The sequence below is a fragment of the Cherax quadricarinatus genome, chromosome 22 (assembly GCF_038502225.1).
Source record: "Cherax quadricarinatus isolate ZL_2023a chromosome 22, ASM3850222v1, whole genome shotgun sequence".
Classification (NCBI taxonomy): domain Eukaryota; kingdom Metazoa; phylum Arthropoda; class Malacostraca; order Decapoda; family Parastacidae; genus Cherax; species Cherax quadricarinatus.
The window spans coordinates 610001-632075 of record NC_091313.1 but is presented as its reverse complement, the minus strand read 5'-3'; the positions used below and the strand labels follow the sequence as shown (position 1 = coordinate 632075).

Sequence of the window (22075 nt, the reverse complement as noted above, 5' to 3'; positions counted from 1 at the left end):
CCTGACCTGACTAGGTTGGGTGCATTGGCTTAAGCCGGTAGGGACTTGGACCTGCCTCGCATGGGCCGGTAGGCCTTCTGCAGTGTTCCTTCGTTCTTATGTTCTTATGTTCTTATATCTTGGTAAGGGGCATATATTATATACAGATAACTGGTACACAAGCCCCACACTCAGTGATTTTTTGCGAGTGAACATGACAGATGTGTGGGGCACAGTGCGTGCAAATCAAATATATGCCCAGGTTTGACTCGTAGAGGCGAGGTGCAGGCGTTTGCTGCCAACAACATCATGGCATTTCGGTGGCATGTCAAACGAGATGTTACACTGTTGTCATCAGTTCACCCTAATGAAATGGCAGACACTGGCAGGCAGCATAGAGAAAGCAATGAACCCATTCTAAAACCTGCAGCTGTGATGGACTACACCCTCAATATGCATTCAGTGGACAAATGTGACATGCAGATTGGGTTTGCTGATTGTGTTCGCAAGAGTTATAAGTGGTACATAAAACTCTTCTTCCATCTTCTGGACATTTCCATGCTGAATGCTTATAATATGAGGACCAGAAACAAACCACCATATGGCGAATTCTGTTTGTCTGTCATCAGACAAATAGTATTCAAGTACCAAGGAACAGCACCTGCAATAGACCGCCCACCAAATTTTCAACAACTTCCTTCTCGTTTGAAGCATGATCACCACTTCCTGGTAAAACTGCCTGCTACTGCTTTCAAGAACAAGGCTCAAAAGAGGTGTTACGTCTGTGCACATACAAGAAAACGCCCACAACAACGCAGAGACACTCGTTTTATGTGTGAAGAATGTAAAACACCACTGTGCATGACACCATGTTTCAAAGACTTCCACAGGCTGCAGAACTTCTAGAAACATTCCCTGTGACTGTATATGTGTATATAAAATATAGAAAAATAGTAATCAACATTTCATATCGTTTGTTTGTGCAAAACAATGACAACAGTGTTTATGCCCTTATTGTGTAGTATTGAAAAAGAAATAACTTACAAAATACTGATCATACTGGTCTCACAGGCCATAAAAGTTACTTGGAAAAAGAAAAATTAAAAAATAATAGAAATTAGTACATAAAGTAAACAAAAGAATACCGGGTGACGGCAGTCGGCGATGTTGCCACATGGTGCCCCTTTTTCATCAACTTCACGCCTCCATATTTCGGTAAGTATTGATGGTAAAAAATTTTTGTTTAGCCTATAATGTTCAGTAAAATAAACTTTTTTTCACAAGAAATTTTTTTTTTTTTTTTTGAAATTTGGCCGACCTTGAGAACAAGTCTGACAGGGCCTGTCAACCCTGAAAGGGTTAAGAGAATTATACCTAAAAGTATCATTACCTATATTGCCAAAATAATTTTTTGTAACAATGCAACTGAATCTCACCTGTAAAGTGCCAGGGCATGTCCAGTGAAATCAATTGTATTCTTGTCAAGATTGAAATGAACAAACACAGCATTCATGGTAGTGGTCTTTGGGTCAAAGCCTGGCATGGCTTTCCAAGTTGAAGGATCATCATCGCGATAATCCTGGGTGAATACTAGGAAATTCTTGAACCTCCGCTTCTCAAACATGCCCATCAGATCTGTCAAATTTTTTTCATATAATACAATAAGCAATATTTGAAAGACCTGTAAACTAAATCTACAAGAAAACAATTTACATATCCAAAGAATACTACACTTCTCACTTTTTATTTTCTTGTTATGCAATTACTTTATTTATTTATTTATGTCTTTGCAAATAGTACATTGAGATTATGTGAATACAGGAAAGAGTAAGGTTATGAGGATAACAAAAAGATTAGGTGATGAAAGATTGGATATCAGATTGGAGGGAGAGAGTATGGAGGAGGTGAATGTATTCAGATATTTGGGAGTGGACGTGTCAGCGGATGGGTCTATGAAAGATGAGGTGAATCATAGAATTGATGAGGGGAAAAGGGTGAGTGGTGCACTTAGGAGTCTGTGGACACAAAGAACTTTGTCCTTGGAGGCAAAGAGGGGAATGTATGAGAGTATAGTTTTACCAACGCTCTTATATGGGTGTGAAGCATGGGTGATGAATGTTGCAGTGAGGAGAAGGCTGGAGGCAGTGGAGATGTCATGTCTGAGAGCAATGTGTGGTGTGAATATAATGCAGAGAATTCGTAGTTTGGAAGTTAGGAGGAGGTGCGGGATTACCAAAACTGTTGTCCAGAGGGCTGAGGAAGGGTTGTTGAGGTGGTTCGGACATGTGGAGAGAATGGAGCTAAACAGAATAACTTCAAGAGTGTATCAGTCTGTAGTGGAAGGAAGGCGGGGTAGGGGTCGGCCTAGGAAAGGTTGGAGGGAGGGGGTAAAGGAGGTTTTGTGTGCGAGGGGCTTGGACTTCCAGCAGGCATACGTGAGCGTGTTTGATAGGAGTGAATGGAGACAAATGGTTTTTAATACTTGACGTGCTGTTGGAGTGTGAGCAAAGTAACATTTATGAAGGGGTTCAGGGAAACCGGCAGGCCGGACTCGAGTCCTGGAGATGGGAAGTACAGTGCCTGCACTCTGAAGGAGGGGTGTTAATGTTGCAGTTTAAAAACTGTAGTGTAAAGCACCCTTCTGGCAAGACAGTGATGGAGTGAATGATGGTGAAAGTTTTTCTTTTTCGGGCCACCCTGCCCTGGTGGGAATCGGCCAGTGTGATAATAAAAAAAATAATATGCGAGTACTGAGTATTTAGCATTTAGTCTAGGGTGATTAAGTGGCTTTTGAGAAGAGTCAAATTGATTTTCAGACCAGGTTACTGTAATATCTTCTGGTAATGAATTCCATATTTTGGGGCCCTTTATAATCATAAAGATTTTACAGTGTGATATGGACACGGGGTACATCAAAAAGAGATCTGCGTTTTGTGTTATGGTCATGTGTCCTGTTAAGGTTGGTGAGGAGAAGTTTGAGTGGAGAGTTTATATTTGCATGTATTGTTCTGTGTATGCAGTAGGCACATGAATAAGTATATTTATGTGCGGGTTATTTGTGTATCGTTCCAGTCACGGTATTGTGCCTTTTTGTTATTTATGGATGTTCTTAATGGTGAGCAAATTTAGACTTTGAAAATTGGTGGAGTATGCTGGCGGGAGTGGGAATTTGTTATTCTGACTGCTGCCTTTTGCTGGGCTATTAGAGGTCTTAGATGATTTAATGTTGTTGAGGTAAATGAATTCAATATTGAATAAACACCATTCCAAAAAGATATGAAACTAAACCTTTTTCAAAATACTATAACAACTCAAGTTGAAAGTAAATCATTATGTAGTAATTAAAGAACCTTATAAAAAAACTTGACAATAGACAAAATACCTTTGATATATTATACTACACACCATAACCAAATCAAACATGGGTATTACGTGTTCTCACTGCAGTTGTTTGGGTACATTTTAGCTCCAAGAAATCAGACTTACTTAAGTATACTTTTCCATTTTTTGGCACTAACAAATTTATTTAATAAAGTACAGTTGGCACTAACAAATTTATTTAATAAAATACAGTTGGTATTTGTGTTTAATAAATGTATGAAAGAGGGGAAAGTACCTAGGGATTGGCAGAGAGCGTGTATAGTCCCTTTATATAAAGGGAAGGGGGACAAAAGAGATTGTAAAAATTATATAGGAATAAGTTTACTGAGTATACCAGGAAAAGTGTACGGTAGGGTTATTATTGAAAGAATTAGAGGAAAGACAGAATGTAGAATTGCAGATGAGCAAGGAGATTTTAGAGTGGGTAGGGGATGTGTACATCAAGTGTTTACATTGAAGCATATATGAGAGCAGTATTTAGATAAAGGTAGGGAAGTTTTTATTCCATTTATGGATTTAGAAAAGGCATATGACAGAGTGGATAGGAGAGCAATGTGGCAGAAGTTGCAAGTATATGGAATAGGTGGTAAGTTACTAAATGTTGTAAAGAGTTTTTATGAGGATAGCGAGGCTCAGGTTAGGGTGTGTAGAAGAGAGGGAGACTACTTCCCAGTAAAAGTAGGTCTTAGACAGTGATGTGTAATGTCACCATAATTGTTTAATATATTTATAGATGGGGTTGTAAAAAGTAAATGCTAGGGTGTTCAGGAGGGGTGGGATTAAATTATGGGGAATTAAATACAAAATGGGAAGTGACACAGTTACTTTTTGCTGATGATACTGTGCTTATATGAGATTCCAAAGAAAAATTGCCAACGTTAGTGGCCGAATTTGGGAGTGTGTGTGTAAGGTGATGACTATCAAATGACTTAAAGAAAAATTGGATATCAAATTGGGGAGGAGGAGTATGGAAGAAGTGAATGTTTTCAGATATTTGAAAGTTGACGTGTCAGTGGATGGATTTATGAAGGATGAGGTTAATCATAGAAAAGAGGAAAAGAGGTGAGTGGTGCATTGAGGTATATGTGGAGGCAAAAAATGTTATCTATGGAGGCAAAGAAGGGAATGTACGAAAGTATAGTAGTATCAACACACTTATATGGGTGTGAAGCTTGGGTTGTAAATGCTGCAGCGAGGAGGTGGTTGGAAGCAGTGGAGATGTCCTGTCTAAGGGCAATATGTGGTGTAAATATTATGCAAAAATTCAGAGTGTGGAAATTAGGAGGTGTGGAGTTAATAAAGGTCTTAGTCAGAGGGCTGAAGAGGGTTTGTTGAGGCAGTTTGGTCATTTAGAGAGAATGGATCAAAGTAGAATGACATGGAGAGCATATAAATCTGTAGGGGAAGGAAGGCGGGGTAGGGGTCGTCCTCGAAAAGGTTGGGGGGAGGGGGTAAAGGAGGTGCTGTGGGTGAGGGGTTTGGACTACCAGCAAGCATGCGTGAGCGTGTTATATAGGAGTGAATGGAGACGTGGTATTTGGGACCTGACGAGCTGTTGGAGTGCGAGCAGGGTAATATTTAGTGAAGGGATTCAGGGAAACCGGTTATTTTATATAACAGGACTCGAGTCCGGGAAATGGGAAGTACAATGCCTGCACTCTAAAGGAGGGGTTTGGGATGTTGGCAGTTTGGAGAAAGATAGTGTATTTTTATATGTATATACTTCTAAACTATTGTATTCTGGGCACCTCTACAAAAACAGTAATTATGTGTGGGTGAGGTGAAAGTGTTGAATGATGAAAGTATTTTCTTTTTGGGGATTTTCTTTTTTGGGTCACCCTGCCTCAGTGGGAAATAGCAAACTTGTTGAAAGAAAAAAAAAATACAGTACTCCACTATTTCACACATTTTAAATGCTATACTTCAAAGATAGTGGTGTTTAGGATACACATACAAGCAAGCCAACAAGTGCATTGTGTTGTCCATTAGTCAATGTGGATGACTGCATTCAAGATTGAAAGCATATACCGATATGAAGAAAAACAATACATGTACTTGAAATTTTAGATGAATGTCTCAAGTATTCACATACAGAACAACCAAAGTACATGTTTGTGAAATTGTTTACCCAAGATATGTGGAATAGCAACAGTGGTAGTTGACAAGGAAAAAGTAAAAAATTTTAGGAACTCAATGAAGGTGGAACCAACAGGAAAAGAGGATCATGAAGAGCAGCAAAAACAATGGGGTACATTTGCACCATAGGTGCAAATGTACCCCTTAATGTGTTGTATTATCAGCCAAGTACCCCTTTGCATAGATGTGAAAAATGACTTCCTATAAAGTATATAGGAGATAAATAACACAGAGCAATATACCCCTAAATTTTAGGAATATAAAATTTTTGCTAGGCAACAGTAAAGGTCAAAGAGAAAAAAATAACGTGTGATAAAAGCTTTGCTTATTCTTACAGATAGTTACTTTGAACATCTAAATATAAAAAAAAAAATACATATTAAAAAAAAAATCATATTAATTTTAAAATTTAAATGGTAATTTAGACAAACTGCATCTGGTTAATCAGAGCATGAAACATTTTTGCTTAGTTTAGTTTCTGGGGAAATTCTGTGTGGGTCCTGTTTTTGACAAAGCCACCCTGAGGTCATCCTCCACCAAGATTAGAACAAAACTTATCTTGATGCTCACATAGATACACTGTGGAAAATAGTTTTGTTATAACTGTACTGGCAATTATTGAGCAGAATGGTTTATCTGTGAACTTTGCATTTTTCTATAAAATATTAAATAAATAAATTAAAAATATCAGTGGTGATAAATTATAACTCATTTGCATGGCCCCCTGAAAATCCCTTCGCATACCCATTTAGGGAATGCTGCTGTAGAGCAATAAATGATTAGCAAACAGAGACCACACAAATGAGAGAGTTTGAAGGTCAATACAAGTTGAGGTTCCAGCATTTAAGACATTTAAGAGTACAAAGTAAAAATACTAACACATCACAGGAGTTGCAATGAGACAGTCTTGCAAAACCAAAAGACTTATTAAAACTGCCTAAAAAGCAAGACTGATTTAGTAAGAGTAAAAACAGGGTCTATTACAGGTCATCACAAGAGGACAGACATGAAGGCTGCACAAAAATCAAGTAATCTGAACATTCAGTATCCCCTAGAAGTACTTTAAATGTACAAGGTAAAGGAATGTGGATGGATAGATGTAATAAGACACAGTCAGATACAGGAAGCAGCACCCACCATCTTTTTTTTTTTATACACTGATGAGGGAAAAAAGGCGAGTGGTGCGTTGAGGTATATGTGGAGTCAAAAAACGTTATCTATGGAGGCAAAGAAGGGAATGTATGAAAGTATAGTAGTACCAACACTCTTATGTGGATGTGAAGCTTGGGTGGTAAATGTAGCAGCGAGGAGACGGTTGGAGGCAGTGGAGATGTCCTGTCTAAGGGCAATGTGTAGTGTAAATATTATGCAGAAAATTCGGAGTGTGGAAATTAGGAGAAGGTGTGGAGTTAATAAAAGCATTAGTCAGAGGGCAGAAGAGGGGTTGTTGAGGTGGTTTGGTCATTTAGAGAGAATGTATCAAAGTAGAATGACATGGAAAGCATATAAATCTATAGGGGAAGGAAGGAGGGGTAGGGATCGTCCTCAAAAGGATTGGAGAGAGGGGGTAAAGGAGGTTTTGTGGGCGAGGGGGCTTGGACTTCCAGCAAGCGTGCGCGAGCATGTTAGATAAGAGTGAATGGAGACGAATGATACTTGGGACCTGACGATCTGTTGGAGTGTGAGCAGGGTAATATTTAGTGAAGTGATTCAGGGAAACCGGTTATTTTCATATAGTCGGACTTGAGTCCTGGAAATGGGAAGTACAATGCCTGCACTTTAAAGGAGGGGTTTGGGATATTGGCAGTTTGGAGGGATATGTTGTGTATCTTTATACGTATATACTTCTAAACTGTTGTATTCTGAGCACCTCTGCAAAAACAGTGATAATGTGTGAGTGTGGTGAAAGTGTTGAATGATGATGAAAGTATTTTCTTTTTGGGGATTTTCTTTCTTTTTTGGGTCACCCTGCCTCGGTGGGAGACGGCCGACTTGTTAAAAAAAAAAAAAAATATCGCCCCAAAAAGTGACCCAATCATTAACCATCACTTATTTTTTTAGCTGTCCTTCTAGAAGCACAGAATTTTTTTTTTAACACATCAGCCATTTCCCACCAAGGCAGGGTGACCCCTAGAAAGAAACACTATCATCATCACTCTTACCAGAAGTGTGCTGATACTACAGTTCAAAAACTGCAACATATCTCCACCTGCTCCTTCAGAGTGCAGACACTGTACTTATCACTTCCAAGACTCAAGTCTGGCTAATGGGTTTCCCTGAATCCTTTCATAGATGTTACTTTGCTCACACTCCAACAGCACATCAAGTCATAAAAACCATTTGCCTTCACTCCCATCTAACATGTTCATGCACACCTGCTGCAAGTCTAAGCCCCTCAAGCATAAAACCTTTCTTCTCTAGATGTCCGAACCACCACAACTCCCCACCCCCAACTCTCTCTATAATACTTTTAGTAACCCTGCACCTCCTCTTAATCTCCAAATGAATTCTCTGCATAAGTCACACTACACACTGCCCTCAGACACATCTCCACTGCTAACAGCCTTCTTGTTGCAACATTCACCACCCATATAATAGTGTTGGTATCAGTATACTCCCATAAATTCCCCCATTTGCTTCCATGGAAAACAATGTCTCCACAGACTCCTCAGTGCACTACTCACCCTTTTCCCCCCTCATCAATTCTATGGTTCACCTCTTCTTTCATAGACCCAAATAACCATACAAAATGAACTACTCCTGACCATACTTCAAAGAGCAAACACTACTTACTACCTCTTAAACTTAAATCTGGCTAATTGATTTTACCAAATCCCTTCATAAATGCTATCTTGCTCTCGTTTCAACAGCATGCCACATTTCAAAAGCCACTCATTTAATCTTGATGTAACATGCACTCGGATGCCTAAAAACTCATTCACCTGATTTACTAGTATACCCTATTAATCTTGCTTAATCCTTTCTAAATGACCAAGTAATCTCAACCACCTCTCCTTTCATACCACACCCTAATTTCTTCATGCCTTACAAGTTGCACCAGCCAACAGTTTTTTGCCTAGAGAATTCTGTTCCCCTACAACACAAAGGTCGATGAATTTGGTAGGGTGTGCAAAAGAAGAAAATTAAAGGTGAATACAAGAAAGAGTAAGGTTATGAGGATAACAAAAAGATTAGGTGATGAAAGATTGAATATCAGATTGGAGGGAGAGAGTATGGAGGAGGTGAATGTATTCAGATATTTGGGAGTGGATGTGTCAGCGGATGGGTCTATGAAAGATGAGGTGAATCATAGAATTGATGAGGGGAAAAGAGTGAGTGGTGCACTTAGGAGTCTGTGGAGACAAAGAACTTTTTCCTTGGAGGCAAAGAGGGGAATGTATGAGAGTATAGTTTTACCAACGCTCTTATATGGGTGTGAGGCATGGGTGAGGAATGTTGCAGTGAGGAGAAGGCTGGAGGCAGTGGAGATGTCATGTCTGAGGGCAATGTGTGGTGTGAATATAATGCAGAGAATTCGTAGTTTGGAAGTTAGGAGGAGGTGCGGGATTACCAAAACTGTTGTCCGGAGGGCTGAGGAAGGGTCGTTGAGGTGGTTCGGACATGTAGAGAGAATGGAGCGAAACAGAATGACTTCAAGAGTGTATCAGTCTGTAGTAGAAGGAAGGCGGGGTAGGGGTCGGCCTAGGAAAGGTTGGAGAGAGGGGGTAAAGGAGGTTTTGTGTGCGAGGGGCTTGGACTTCCGGCAGGCATGCGTGAGCGTGTTTGATAGGAGTGAATGGAGACAAATGGTTTTTAATACTTGACGTGCTGTTGGAGTGTGAGCAAAGTAACATTTATGAAGGGGTTCAGGGAAACCGGCAGGCCGGACTTGAGTCCTGGAGATGGGAAGTACAGTGCCTGCACTCTGAAGGAGGGGTGTTAATGTTGCAGTTTAAAAACTGTAGTGTAAAGCACCCTTCTGGCAAGACAGTGATGGAGTGAATGATGGTGAAAGTTTTTCTTTTTCGGGCCACCCTGCCCTGGTGGGAATCGACCAGTGTGATAATAAAATAAAATAAATATACACTCCATACTCATCATATGGGCAGTAGTAAAAAAAAAATTTTTTTTATTATTATTAATCCTTTCAGGGTCCGTGCCGTAGATCTACGGCTTTACGTTCAGGGTCCAAACCGTAGATCTACGCCATGAGCTCAGCTCACTGATAAGCTGTGAGTGGTAAATTTAGGCCTAGATATGAGAGAATACATCTATGCGGTATGTGTGCACCACATAAAACAAGTCCTGCAGCACACAGTGTATAATGAGAGGAAAAAACCGAGACCGTGATTTTCGATTAAAACAGCGACTTTTCAGTGTTTTTCGCATGTTTTTTATAATTGTACAGTGGACCCCCGGTTTACGATCAGCTCCCAATGCGACAAATTATGTAAGTGCGTTTGTATGTGTATGTTTGGGGTCTAAAATGGACTAATCTAATTCACAATATTCCTTATGGGAACAAATTCGGTCAGTACTGGCACCTGAACATACTTCTGGAATGAAATAATATCGTAAACCGGGGGTCCACTGTATTTGCGATTTCTTTGTCTCATTTGATAGAATGGAAGACATATTACAGAAATAGAGATGATTTTGATTGGTGTTAGCACTGGAAATGACTTTAAATTGAGCTCAAAGTAGCAGAAATGTCAAATTTTTGCCAATGTTCAAGAGTAAACAAACAACCTCACACGTCTAATACACACCAGCTGGTGGGTCTAATATACATTCACAAATGTGGTGATGATATTTATACAATTACAATAGTGCATAACAGTAAATCTTCTATTTTTTTGGTTTGAATAAAAATTCATTATGTGAATAAAAAATCAAAATGGAATTCATTTGTAAAGCCTGAAAAGGTAACTAATGAACAGAGGAAATGTTAGTTTAGTGCCAGGAATACCTACATTGTTTATTCTGGACCCTATTTTGAAATTGGAATATTTTGAACTTTGAGTTAAATTGGCCAAATTACCATTTTCCGATCACTATTTTGTAGTTGAAACAGTTGACTTGGCGATTTCTTGTGCTCAATTGATAGAATAGAAGTAATACTAGTGAAATAGCTAAGAATTTGGTAGACTGGAATAATGTAATTGGCCTAAAATGGGAGGCAAAGTCAGCAACATCGCCGATTCGTAAATATCGCTGACACATCCAAATTCGCGAGAGCATAATTTCGTCAATTTTCCATCAAATTTCGTACTTTTTGTTTTATTACCTTCAGAAAAGATTCTTTACCATTTCATAGGAAAAAAAATAAAAAATTTTTTTTTTTTTTAATTCTTGGACCCTGGTGCGCACTTTGAAATTTGGCCTCTGGACCCTGAAAGGGTTAATACATTGGCCGTCTCCCACCGAGGTAGGGTGGCCCAAAAAAGAAAAGCTTTCACCATCATTCGCTCCAATCATTGTCTTGCCAGAGGCATGCCTACACTACAGTTATAAAACGGTAACACCCCTCCTTCAGAGTGCAGGCACTGTACTTCCCATCTCCAGGACTGAAGTCTGGCCTACTGGTTTCCCTGAATCCCTTCTTAAACATTACCTTGCTCACACTCCAACAGCACGTCAAGTGCAAAAAAAAAAACCATTCGTCTCCATTCGCTCCTAACATGCTCACACATGCTTGCTGTAAGTCCAAGCCCCTAGCACACAAAATTTCCTTTACTCCCTCCCTCCCAACCTTTCCTAGGCCAACCTCTACCCCGCCTTCCCTCCACTGATAACTAACTCTCCATTTAATAACTCTCCTCTTCTATTGTTAACAATCAAATCTATTTGTTCTCTAGGCTTCAACTTACTAATCTCACTCCAAAACTTTTTCTTATTTTCAACAAAATTTGTTAACATCTCACCCACTCTCTCATTTGCTGTCTATTTACATGAATTCACCACTCTCTTAACCTCTTTTTCTCTCCATATACCCCTCCCTCCTTGCATCACTTCTATTTTGTAAACCTCTCATATGCTAAAAAACAGAGATACATAAGGAGTTCAGGGACTGGGCCCCAAATTTTGATGGAATACAGAGTGGTAATGAACCATTGCATTTACAACATGATGTGGTAACTATCAAAATGAGTTGTTCACTTAGACCAATTCAGTCACAAAAACATGACAATGTAGCATATATGTGGCTATGAGTTATTTATAATGTACAATGTTTAACCCTTAAACGGTCCAAATAGATCCATGTTCAAATCCGTAGTGCTCCAAAAGTAGATCTATTTTTTGTACATATTTTCAAATATAACAAAAAAAACAAAATGTAGATAAAAGTATTTTTTACACATTTTCAAATGTAAAAAAATAAAGATTATGTACATTTTTTTACATACTTTCAAATGTTGAAAAAATGTATATATACGTTTGGACCGTTTAAGGGTTAATAGGGAATAGTTGAATTTAAGACAAATTTATGTGGTTTCAAGTTATTTGAATTATACAATCGGGCATTTTTTCTAGAATGGCTCATATACCACTGTGGATAAAATACTTGGACATTTCTTGATAATTTTGGCGAGCTGTCTCCAAATTCATAAATTTTATTGCAGTCCTTCAAAATCACAGTGTATCCACAGAGGGAAATAACAAAATAATCTCAATGGAAATGTGTTCATATTTTTTCTTTTTTAGAACTATATATTGAGCATCTGCAATAACAGGGCACCTACAATTATTTCCAGCAAAATATAATGTTTTGTTCACCTTCAATCTGCCGGTATTAATTTAGGCACAGATAGCAACAAGCCCAGTGCATGGTTACTGGCAATGTTTCTCACATGTAACTGATGCAATAGGTTGGCACCGTCTTCAAATTATTTTCAATGAAATATATTAACTGTCCATTCATGCTATTACAGTGGACCCCCGGTTAACGACATTTTTTTACTCCATAAGTATGTTCAGGTGCCAGTACTGACCGAATTTATTCCCATAAGGAATATTGTGAAGTAGATTATTCATTTCAGACCCCCAAACATACACGTACAAACGCACTTACATAAATACACTTACATAATTGGTCGCATTTGGAGGTAATCGTTATGCGGGGGTCCACTGTATTTTATGAGTAGCCACAAATATTACTTGCAATACAGAATTGACCTAACGGACAGAAAATTAAAACCTTGCCAGCAATGTTTGGGATGACACATTAGCCAGAGTTTAGAGGCCCTATTCATCATGACTCCCATGAGAGTATTCAGAAACTTGCGAGCTTCATAAAATACCTATGCACTAGTAATATTTATTGCCAATGCATTTTGTTTGGTATTGGAATTAGACATGTCCTCACCTGACGTTAAGGCTTCCTTCTCATCAGCAGGAACTTTGGATATTTTGTTACCCTTGTACACATAACTACCCTCGATTGACTTAAACTCCAGGTAACGAGTGACACCAGTGTGGATGAGAAGCTTTACTAACTGACCATTTGCCATCAGAAATTTGGGAATGAGGTCCACATTCCAGTCCCTGAAAGGAGAAAGCTTTTTAAATACAAAAAATACCAAGTATAACATTCTAATAATGCATGAAAAGAATTAAAATACTCAAATGTATTAGGTTAACTTAATAATTTAATGCTTTACAAAATATATAGCTGTTTAAGAAGGCACTGGCCAATACTAAAATTAAGTCAATCTATACAGTACAGTGGACCCCCGGTTAACGATTTTAATCCGTGCAAGAGGGCTCATCGTTATGCGAAATAATCGTTATGCGAATGAATTTTCCCCATAAGAAATAATGGAAATAAAATTAATCCGTGCAAGACGCCCAAAAGTATGAAAAAAATTTTTTTTTACCACATGAAATGTTAATTTTAATACACACAAACTGAAAAAGGCATGCACAATTAAATGACACTTACTTTTATTGAAGATCTGGTGATGATTGATGGGATGGGAGGAGGGGAGAGAGTGTGTTAGTGTTTAGAAGGGGAATCCCCTTCCATTAGGACTTGAGGTAGTAAGTCCTTTTCTGGGGTTACTTCCCTTCTTCTTTTAATGCCACTAGGGCCAGCTTCAGAGTCACTGGACTTCTTTCGCACAAGATATCTGTCCATAGTGGCCTGTACCTCTCGTTCCTTTATGACTTGCCTAAAGTGTTTCACAACATTGTCAGTGTAATAATCACCAGCACGGCTTGCAATAGCTGTGTGAGGGTGATTTTCATCCATGAAGGTTTGCACTTCAAGCCACTTAGCACAGATTTCCTTTATCTTTGTAGTAGGCAACTTCTTCAATTTCTCTCTCCCCTCCTCTGAACCAGTTTCCTCAGGTCTGGCCTCTTGCTCTTGAAGTTGATCTATCAGCTCATCAGTGGTTAGTTCTTCATTGTCCTCCTCCACCAACTCTTCCACATCCTCCCCACTAACCTCCAACCCCAAGGACTTTCCCAATGCCACAATGGATTCCTCAACTGGCACAGGATTCTCAGGGTTAGCCTCAAACCCTTCAAAATCCCTTTTGTCTACACATTCTGGCCACAGTTTCTTCCAAGCAGAGTTCAAGGTCCTCTTAGTCACTTCCTCCCAAGCCTTACCTATAAGGTTTACACAATTGAGGATATTAAAGTGATCTCTCCAAAACTCTCTTAGAGTCAGTTGAGTTTCTGAGGTCATTACAAAGCACCTTTCAAACAGAGCTTTTGTGTACAGTTTCTTGAAGTTGGAAATAACCTGCTGGTCCATGGGCTGCAGGAGAGGAGTGGTATTAGGAGGCAAAAACTTCACCTTAATGAAGCTCATGTCCCCATAAAGTCGCTCTGCCACGTCTGTAGGATGACCAGGGGCATTGTCTAACACCAGGAGGCACTTAAGTTCTAATTTCTTTTCAGTTAGGTAATTTTTCACATTGGGGGCAAATGCATGGTGTAACCAGTTATAGAAAAATTCCCTAGTGACCCATGCCTTACTGTTTGCCCTCCACAGCACACACAAATTATCCTTGAGGACATTCTTTTGCCTGAACGCTCTGGGAGTTTCAGAGTGATACACTAATAAAGGCTTCACTTTGCAATCACCAGTAGCATTGGCACACATCAACAAAGTAAGCCTGTCTTTCATAGGCTTATGTCCTGGGAGTGCCTTTTCCTCCTGAGTAATGTAGGTCCTGCTTGGCATTTTCTTCCAGAACAGGCCTGTTTCATCACAATTAAACACTTGTTCAGGTTTCAGTCCTTCAGTTTCTATGTACTCCTTGAATTCCTGCACATATTTTTCAGCCGCTTTGTGGTCCGAACTGGCAGCCTCACCATGCCTTATCACACTATGGATGCCACTACGCTTCTTAAATCTCTCAAACCAACCTTTGCTGGCCTTAAATTCACTCACATCATCACTAGTTGCAGGCATTTTTTTAATTAAATCCTCATGCAACTTCCTAGCCTTTTCACATATGATCGCTTGAGAGATGCTATCTCCTGCTATCTGTTTTTCATTTATCCACACCAATAAGAGTCTCTCAACATCTTCCATCACTTGCGATCTTTGTTTCGAAAACACAGTTGAACCTTTGGCAAGAACAGCTTCCTTGATTGTCTTTCTGGTGCCCACAATAGTAGCGATGGTTGATTGGGGTTTCTTGTACAGCTTGACTAGGTCGGCTATACGCACTCCACTTTCATACTTATCAATTATCTCTTTCTTCATCTCTATAGTAATTCTTACCCTTTGAGGTGTAGGGTTGGCACTAGAAGCTTTCTTGGGGCCCATGGTCACTTATTTTCCAGAAACAGCACCGAAAATACTGTAATAATACGAAATATTCCGAGTGTATGCTTGGATGTTACCGCGGAGGCTGGCTGGTAAACAATGGGACGGGGCGGCACATGCGAGGCTGGCTGAGGGCACATTGGACGCGTCTCGGACGAAAATCGGTAAGCGGGTTTTTAATCGGTAAAAGTAATCGTTATGCGGAAAAATCGCTATGTGATGCCATCGTTATGCGGGGGTCCACTGTATTTAAATAAATACATAAATAAATACCTATCAAATGAGTTAGGTAAGAAAAAGTTGGATGTCAAATTGGGGAAAGGGAGTATGGAAGAAGTAAACCTGTTCAAATATTTAGGAGTGGACATGTCGGCAGATGGGTACATGAAAGACAAGGTAAACCATAGAACTGATGAAGGAAAAAAGGTATGTGTTGCACTGAAGTATCTATGGAAACAAAGAATTAAGAGGGCATACTATAAATCTGGGGTGGCAGTGCTGTCTGCCCACCTCAGGAAAAGTTGGAAGATGGGAGCAGAGGTTGTTTTGAGTGCTAATGGCTCAGACATCCTACAGGATTGAGCGAGAAGTTTCAGTAACAACGTGCTGCTGGAATATAAGGGTAACTTTCATGAAAGAATTAATGGACAGCAGTCAGCTAGACTGTGTCTTGGAGGTGGTAAGTACAGTGCCTGCACTCTGAAGAAGGGGTGGGGCTGTTGCAAACTAATTAGGCATATGATAAAATTTACCTTGTACGCCCATAAGCCTCTTCTGGTGGTGGAAGATTGAACTTTGTAAAGAGATCCTCCAGGGGTGTAATGGAGGCACTCTCACCACCATAATACTTGTTACGGTCCATATGCAGAACTTTCTTGCCTGATACTGACAACATGCCAGATATGATACATTCCTGCAAATGAAACCAAATATGTACATTAACACTTATTCAATTAGTGTTTGCTACTATGCCAAATTATAAAACATCAATTATTAATAAAACTTAATATGACTATTTGTCAGAGAATTCCAGTGATAAGGTGAAAAACTAAGGAAACTAAATTGCAGCATACTACTGTAGCTCACTTTGATGATTCTCTCATATCAAAGACAAATAAATCAGAGGTGGTTGCTACTGCTCCCAAAATGACCAACCGAGGTAACCTGCTCAATGCCTATACACAAAAAAATATAAAGGAAATTTTAACTCTGTTAATTGAAAAAACTAAGTGATAAAAACACTTGATATGGATATCTTATCAAGCATACTGTATCACCTGTATCAAAAGTCTTCTAGTAGGGTATGCCATGTAGAAATATTATACTTTGCTCAAGTCACAGAAAATTCTTCTCAGCTCTTAATTTCAAAGCAAATTTTTATATATATAAATTTTAGAAGCATAATCAAATAAAAATTTTGCAATTATGAGCAAAATATTGCCAAGGACCTTTCTATTTACATACAACATTCTTACTGCTACTCAATTTGTCATGGAGATAATATTGTATTGCCCAAGATTCATTCAAATTTCTGTCACCAGATTTTTTCTTTTTTGTCAATTTATACAAACAATTTTAGATATTTAGAACACTTATTCCATCTTAGCTAGTTATGAATATAACCACCTCCCATATACACCATACATAATTTTAGTAACTATGTACTATAAAAATCAAAGGTATCAGTACTGAAAGCATTCTTGTACAGGTAACCAGTCATTTTTATCAATTGGCTCCAAATTATGTTTAAATCTTAATCCAACTGTTGCCACATAGCTGCAGTACCTGGCAACTTGAACACAAATTTAGGACTTCAACACTTGTGTAGTCCACTCCCAACATGACTCAACAATACATGTACCTCAACAATAGATCACACCAATGATGCAACCATGTTAAGATTTTACAACAAATGAAGACTTAAAAGCTAGCTTCACATTAAAAAAACAAAAAAGCATCAATAAATAGAAGAAATTACCCCCCCCCTTAAAACTGGATATGTAAAAGACTTTCACTAGGCTTCATGATGAATGAAAGGCAATTGCATCAAAGCTATATTGCGAGCAAATGGTAAAGGAACCAAATTGCTAAAAGTTTTAAAATGTCTTTGCATACAAAATACTATACAGATAAATACACACGTACTTTTTACTTCAAAAGTTTCACATATGAAACCCTGAAATTAACAACATAGTACTTGTTGCATATATAGCACTCAAATTTTACAAAATTAAAATTACTTTTCAAAAGAAAGCAGCATCAATTTAAAAAGTGATGTGTATTCACATATTATGAAAGCATGTGCAGTGTGCAATGGTGGAGGAGAGACTGACACAGAGTTGAGGCTCATGCATGACTGACCACACCAGCCAGTGTGACTCATCCCCCACAGGTTCCCCCCCCCCTTTTACTTTCCACTTCCTGATAACCCTACAGGCTGCACAATCTCAAGATCAATGTAGTGGATTATCTAGTGTACCATACATCTTTTAAATTATGTAATTAAAATAAAAAATATAAAATGGCTTTCCTGCATCATATCCACTACAATGTCCAGATAGCCCAAGTAACCTGAAAAGCAGTCTACACTCACATGGTTAACCAAGTGCAGTCCGATATAAAGAATACACATACCACTATGGATTGAAAGTAAGACCACATTTATATGTGCAAATATAAGACAAACAATGAGGACCACAATTTAAATACATCACACTGACATTACTAAGTTATCATAGATTAAATTTACACAGTATACAATTTATGTATGCCCAAATTTATGTGCCCTTGAGCAACTGTACAAATTTATACCATTGCCTCTAAAATCATTTGTGAATTTCCTATTGTCTTTGATCAAAAAGGTGATGGGAAAACAAAATTACTTTCTTTTTTTTTTCCCAGAATGGGTGGAAGCCTTAATCTCTATAAATACAGCAACATGTCAGTTGAGAAAAGGTAAAATTAATTTTGCCATTACACACTTAGTATCACAAATCAAAATATTAAACTACAGTACTGTCTATATATGATATGCAGAATACCTGGAGTATACCTGGAGACTGTCACTGCCCCCGCAGCTCAGTCTGTGACCAGGCTTCATGGTGGATCAGGGCCTTATCAACCAGGCTGTTACTGTTGGCCGCACACAACCAGACATACGAACCACAGCCTGGCGGGTCAGGTACTGACTTTAAGGTGTCTGTCTAGTGCCTGCTTGAAGACAGCCAGGGGTCTATTGGTAATCCCCCTTATGTATGCTGGAAGGCAGTTGAAAGTCTGACACTCATTGTGTTAGTCTCTTATCGTGCTAGTGGCACCCCTGCTTTTCATTGGGGGATGTTGCATCATCTGATGAGTGTTTTGCTTTCATAGGGTATGATTTTCATGTGAAAGTTTGGTACTAATCCCTCTAGGATTTTCCAAGTATACACATATGTATAATCATGTATCTCTCTCGCCTGCATTCTAGGGAGTACAGGTTGAGGAACTTCAAGCATTCCCAGCAATTGAGGTGTTTTATTGCAGTTGTGTGTGCCATGAAGGTTCTCTGTACATTTTCTAGGTCAGTAATTTCACCTGCCTTGAAAGGTGCCGTTAGTGTGCAGCAATATTCCAGCCTAGACAGAAGAAGCGAACTGAAGAGTATCATCATGGGTATGGCATCCCTAGTTTTGAAGGTTCTCATTATTTATCCTCTCATTTTTCTAGCAGATGCAATTTATACAATGTTATGGTCTTTGAAGAAGAGATCTTCTGACATGATCACTCCCAGGTCTTTCACATTAGTTTTTCGCTCTATTGTGTGGTTGGAATTTGTTTTATACTCTGATGTAGTTCTAATTTCCTCACATTGTCCTTAACGAAGTAATTGAATTTCTCATCATTGAACTTCGTATCATTTTCTGCGGCCCATTTAAAGATTTGGTTGATGTCCGTCAGGAATCTTCCAGTGTCTTCAATGAAGGACATTGTCTTGCAAAGTCGAGTGTCATCTGCAAAGGAAGACATGGTGCTGTGTGCTTATGTCTACGTCAGATATGAGGATGCCGAACAAGATGGGAGCGAGTACTGTGCCTTGTGGAACAGAGTTTTTCACCGTAGTTGCTTCAGACTTTACTGTTGACTACTCTGTGTTCTATTTGTTACGAAATTATAGATCCATCTACCAACTTTTGCTGTTATTCTTTCATCATGCATTTTGTGCACTATTACACCATGGTCACACTTGTCAAAGGCTTTTGCAAAGTCTATGTATATTACATCTGCATTCTGTTTGTCTTCTAGAGCATCCAGGACCTTGTCATAGTGGTCCAATAGTTGGGACAGACAGGAGCGACCTGTTCTAAACCCATGTTGCCCTGGGTTGTGTAACCGATGGGTATCTAAATGGGTGGCAATCTTGCTTCTTAGAACCCTTTCAAAGATTTTTATGATATGGTATGTTAGAGCTACTGGTTCTTTGCTATTGCTTTACTGCTCCCCTTGTGGAGTGGGGCTATGTCTGTTGTGCTTAACAGCTGTGAGATGACCCCTGTGTCCATGCTCCTTCTCCATAGGATGTCAAAAGCACCTGATAGGGGCTTCTTGCAGTTCTTAATGAACACAGTTCCACAAGTCCGGGCCTGGGGCAGAGTGCATGGGCAGGTCATTTATTGCCTTTTCAAAGTCATTTGGCATCAGGATAATGTCTGATAGGTTGAAGATTGAGACACTTATGCAGCATATGGGAATCTTTATTCAGGAAACGTTTCGCCACACAGTGGCTGATTACCTCATACTCCTCCTCTCCTTACGCCTTCCTCTTTGTATTGGACTGATGAAGCCACTGTGTGGCGAAACGTTTCCTGAATAAAGATTCCCATATGCTGCATAAGTGTCTCAATCTTCAACTTGTCGGTTTTTCAAACCATTCATCACGTCTGATAGGTGTGTATATACCAAATTCATTCATTCACATTCTCTTTTTTTTTTTTTTTTTTTTTACACAGGGTTTGACAAGGTTAAGGATCCCTAGCTTTATTGATAGCTATATTACAGGTTAAGGATTCCTAACATTATTGGCAAGCTAAGAGCTGTTACCTACATCAGCTCATTTGAAAGCATTTTTATTGTTATGAGACATACAAGTACGGGACAGGATGAAGTTGGAGCCATCTGTGGGCAAGCATTTTCATTTGATCAACTGACTATCTCGTTGACATCATTATGCTGTACGAATGTGTTCCATACTCGAGTCATCCTGGGTATGTATGATCTCAGATGGAGTGATGTTCTGGAGAAGGGTACAGCCAGAGTGAAGTTGCTGCTTTCTGCCCGTCTTGTGGCATAAAAGCTTGTTTCACGCTGTCCTCGAAGTGGATCCAAGTGTGGTATTTTGACAATATTGGCCTTGTACATAACAGTAAGGCCACCTACATCCCTCCTATGTTGAAGGCTCTGCTGAAATGACAGATCTATCCAGGATGGGTCCAGGCGAGAGATGAGACGTCTTGCTCTGTTCTCTACTCTGTCAAGCAGTCGCAGATGAGAGGGGGGGCAGGCAAACCAAGAAAGTGGAGCATACTCAAGGTGTGAGCGTACTTGTGCCTCGTACAGGATCTTGCAACCCCTACTGTCAAGCAGATGCGAGATACAGCGAAGTGCTGTAAGCTTCCTGGCTGCCTTGTTTGCAAGATTTACAACATGGTTCTTCATGGTTAGTTTGGAGTCAAATTTCACCCCAAGGATATCAACTTCTCCAGGTGCCAACATCGTCCCATTCATCCTTACTACTGCACCAGCATTACCATCATGGTGCCTAGAGACGTTCATCATTTGCGTTTTCTCAGGTGCAAATGTTACTTGCCATCTATTTCCCCAAGCTGATATAGCTCTCAGCTGGTGATTGATGTAGCTTAGAGCAGCTGGCATTTCTTCTCTTGGATAAGTGAATGTCAGTGTACAGTCGTCTGCATATGCATGTGATTCTGGGATGAGATGAAGAAGGTCGTTGAAGTAGACATTCCATAACAGTGGACCCAGCACGCTTCCTTGTGGAACGCTTGCCCCAATAGGATGCCTTGCTGATTCCGTTCCATTGAGGACTACACTTAGAGATCTACCATGAAGGTAATCACTGAGGAGACATAGCGTAGAGCCTGCAATTCCCAGTGCTTGAAGTTTTGCTAAGAGGCCCTGATGCCACACCCGGTCGAAAGCGCCAGCAATGTCCAGTGCTACCACACAGCTGACTTTAGATTCATCCAGTGACTGGTGCCACTTAGTGGAGAGGTTTAACAACAGATCAGCAGCAGAGTAACCTTTCCTGAAGCCATATTGACGATCACAAAGTAGTGAGTGGTAGTCAAAAAAATCTGTCATTTGTCTTGAGAGTATTGTCTCAAGGATCTTACCAGTGATTGACAGGAGTGACACTGGTCTGTAGTTGCTGATTTCTGCTCTGCTCTTCTTTTTGTGAACAGGGACTACATTTGCCTCTTTCCATGGAGAGGGCCATTTACACTGTACTAGGCAGTGCTGAAAGATGCGAGTTAGAGGTGCTGCTAGCTGGTCTGCACATCTTCTCAACAATCTTGGGCTCAACTTGTCTGGGCCCACAGCCTTTTCTTGGTCAAGTGATTTAAGAAGGAAATGCACCTCCTCCTGCCTTATTGTCACCACTGACAGTTTTGACACAGTTCTTGCAACTAGCCAAGGAGGGTCCCTTGCTGGATCAGGAACTTGCATTTTGGTAGCAAAGTGTTCAGCAAAGAGGTCCGCCTTCTCTTGACTACTAGTAGAGGTGGTCCCATC

At 39.6% G+C, this 22075-nt stretch overlaps 1 protein-coding gene across 1 annotated transcript in view; it reads right to left on the bottom strand.

The window, feature by feature from the left end:
- Positions 1 to 22075, bottom strand: part of Gdi (GDP dissociation inhibitor) — a 76710-nt gene that overhangs the window by 44116 nt on the left and 10519 nt on the right. The window contains exons 2-4 of the mRNA XM_070087445.1: positions 16036 to 16196; positions 12863 to 13041; positions 1416 to 1614 (exon numbers count right to left, since the gene is read on the bottom strand). Of these exons, the coding sequence (XP_069943546.1) occupies positions 1416 to 1614; positions 12863 to 13041; positions 16036 to 16196 (539 nt within the window). The remainder of the gene's footprint in view (positions 1 to 1415; positions 1615 to 12862; positions 13042 to 16035; positions 16197 to 22075) is intronic.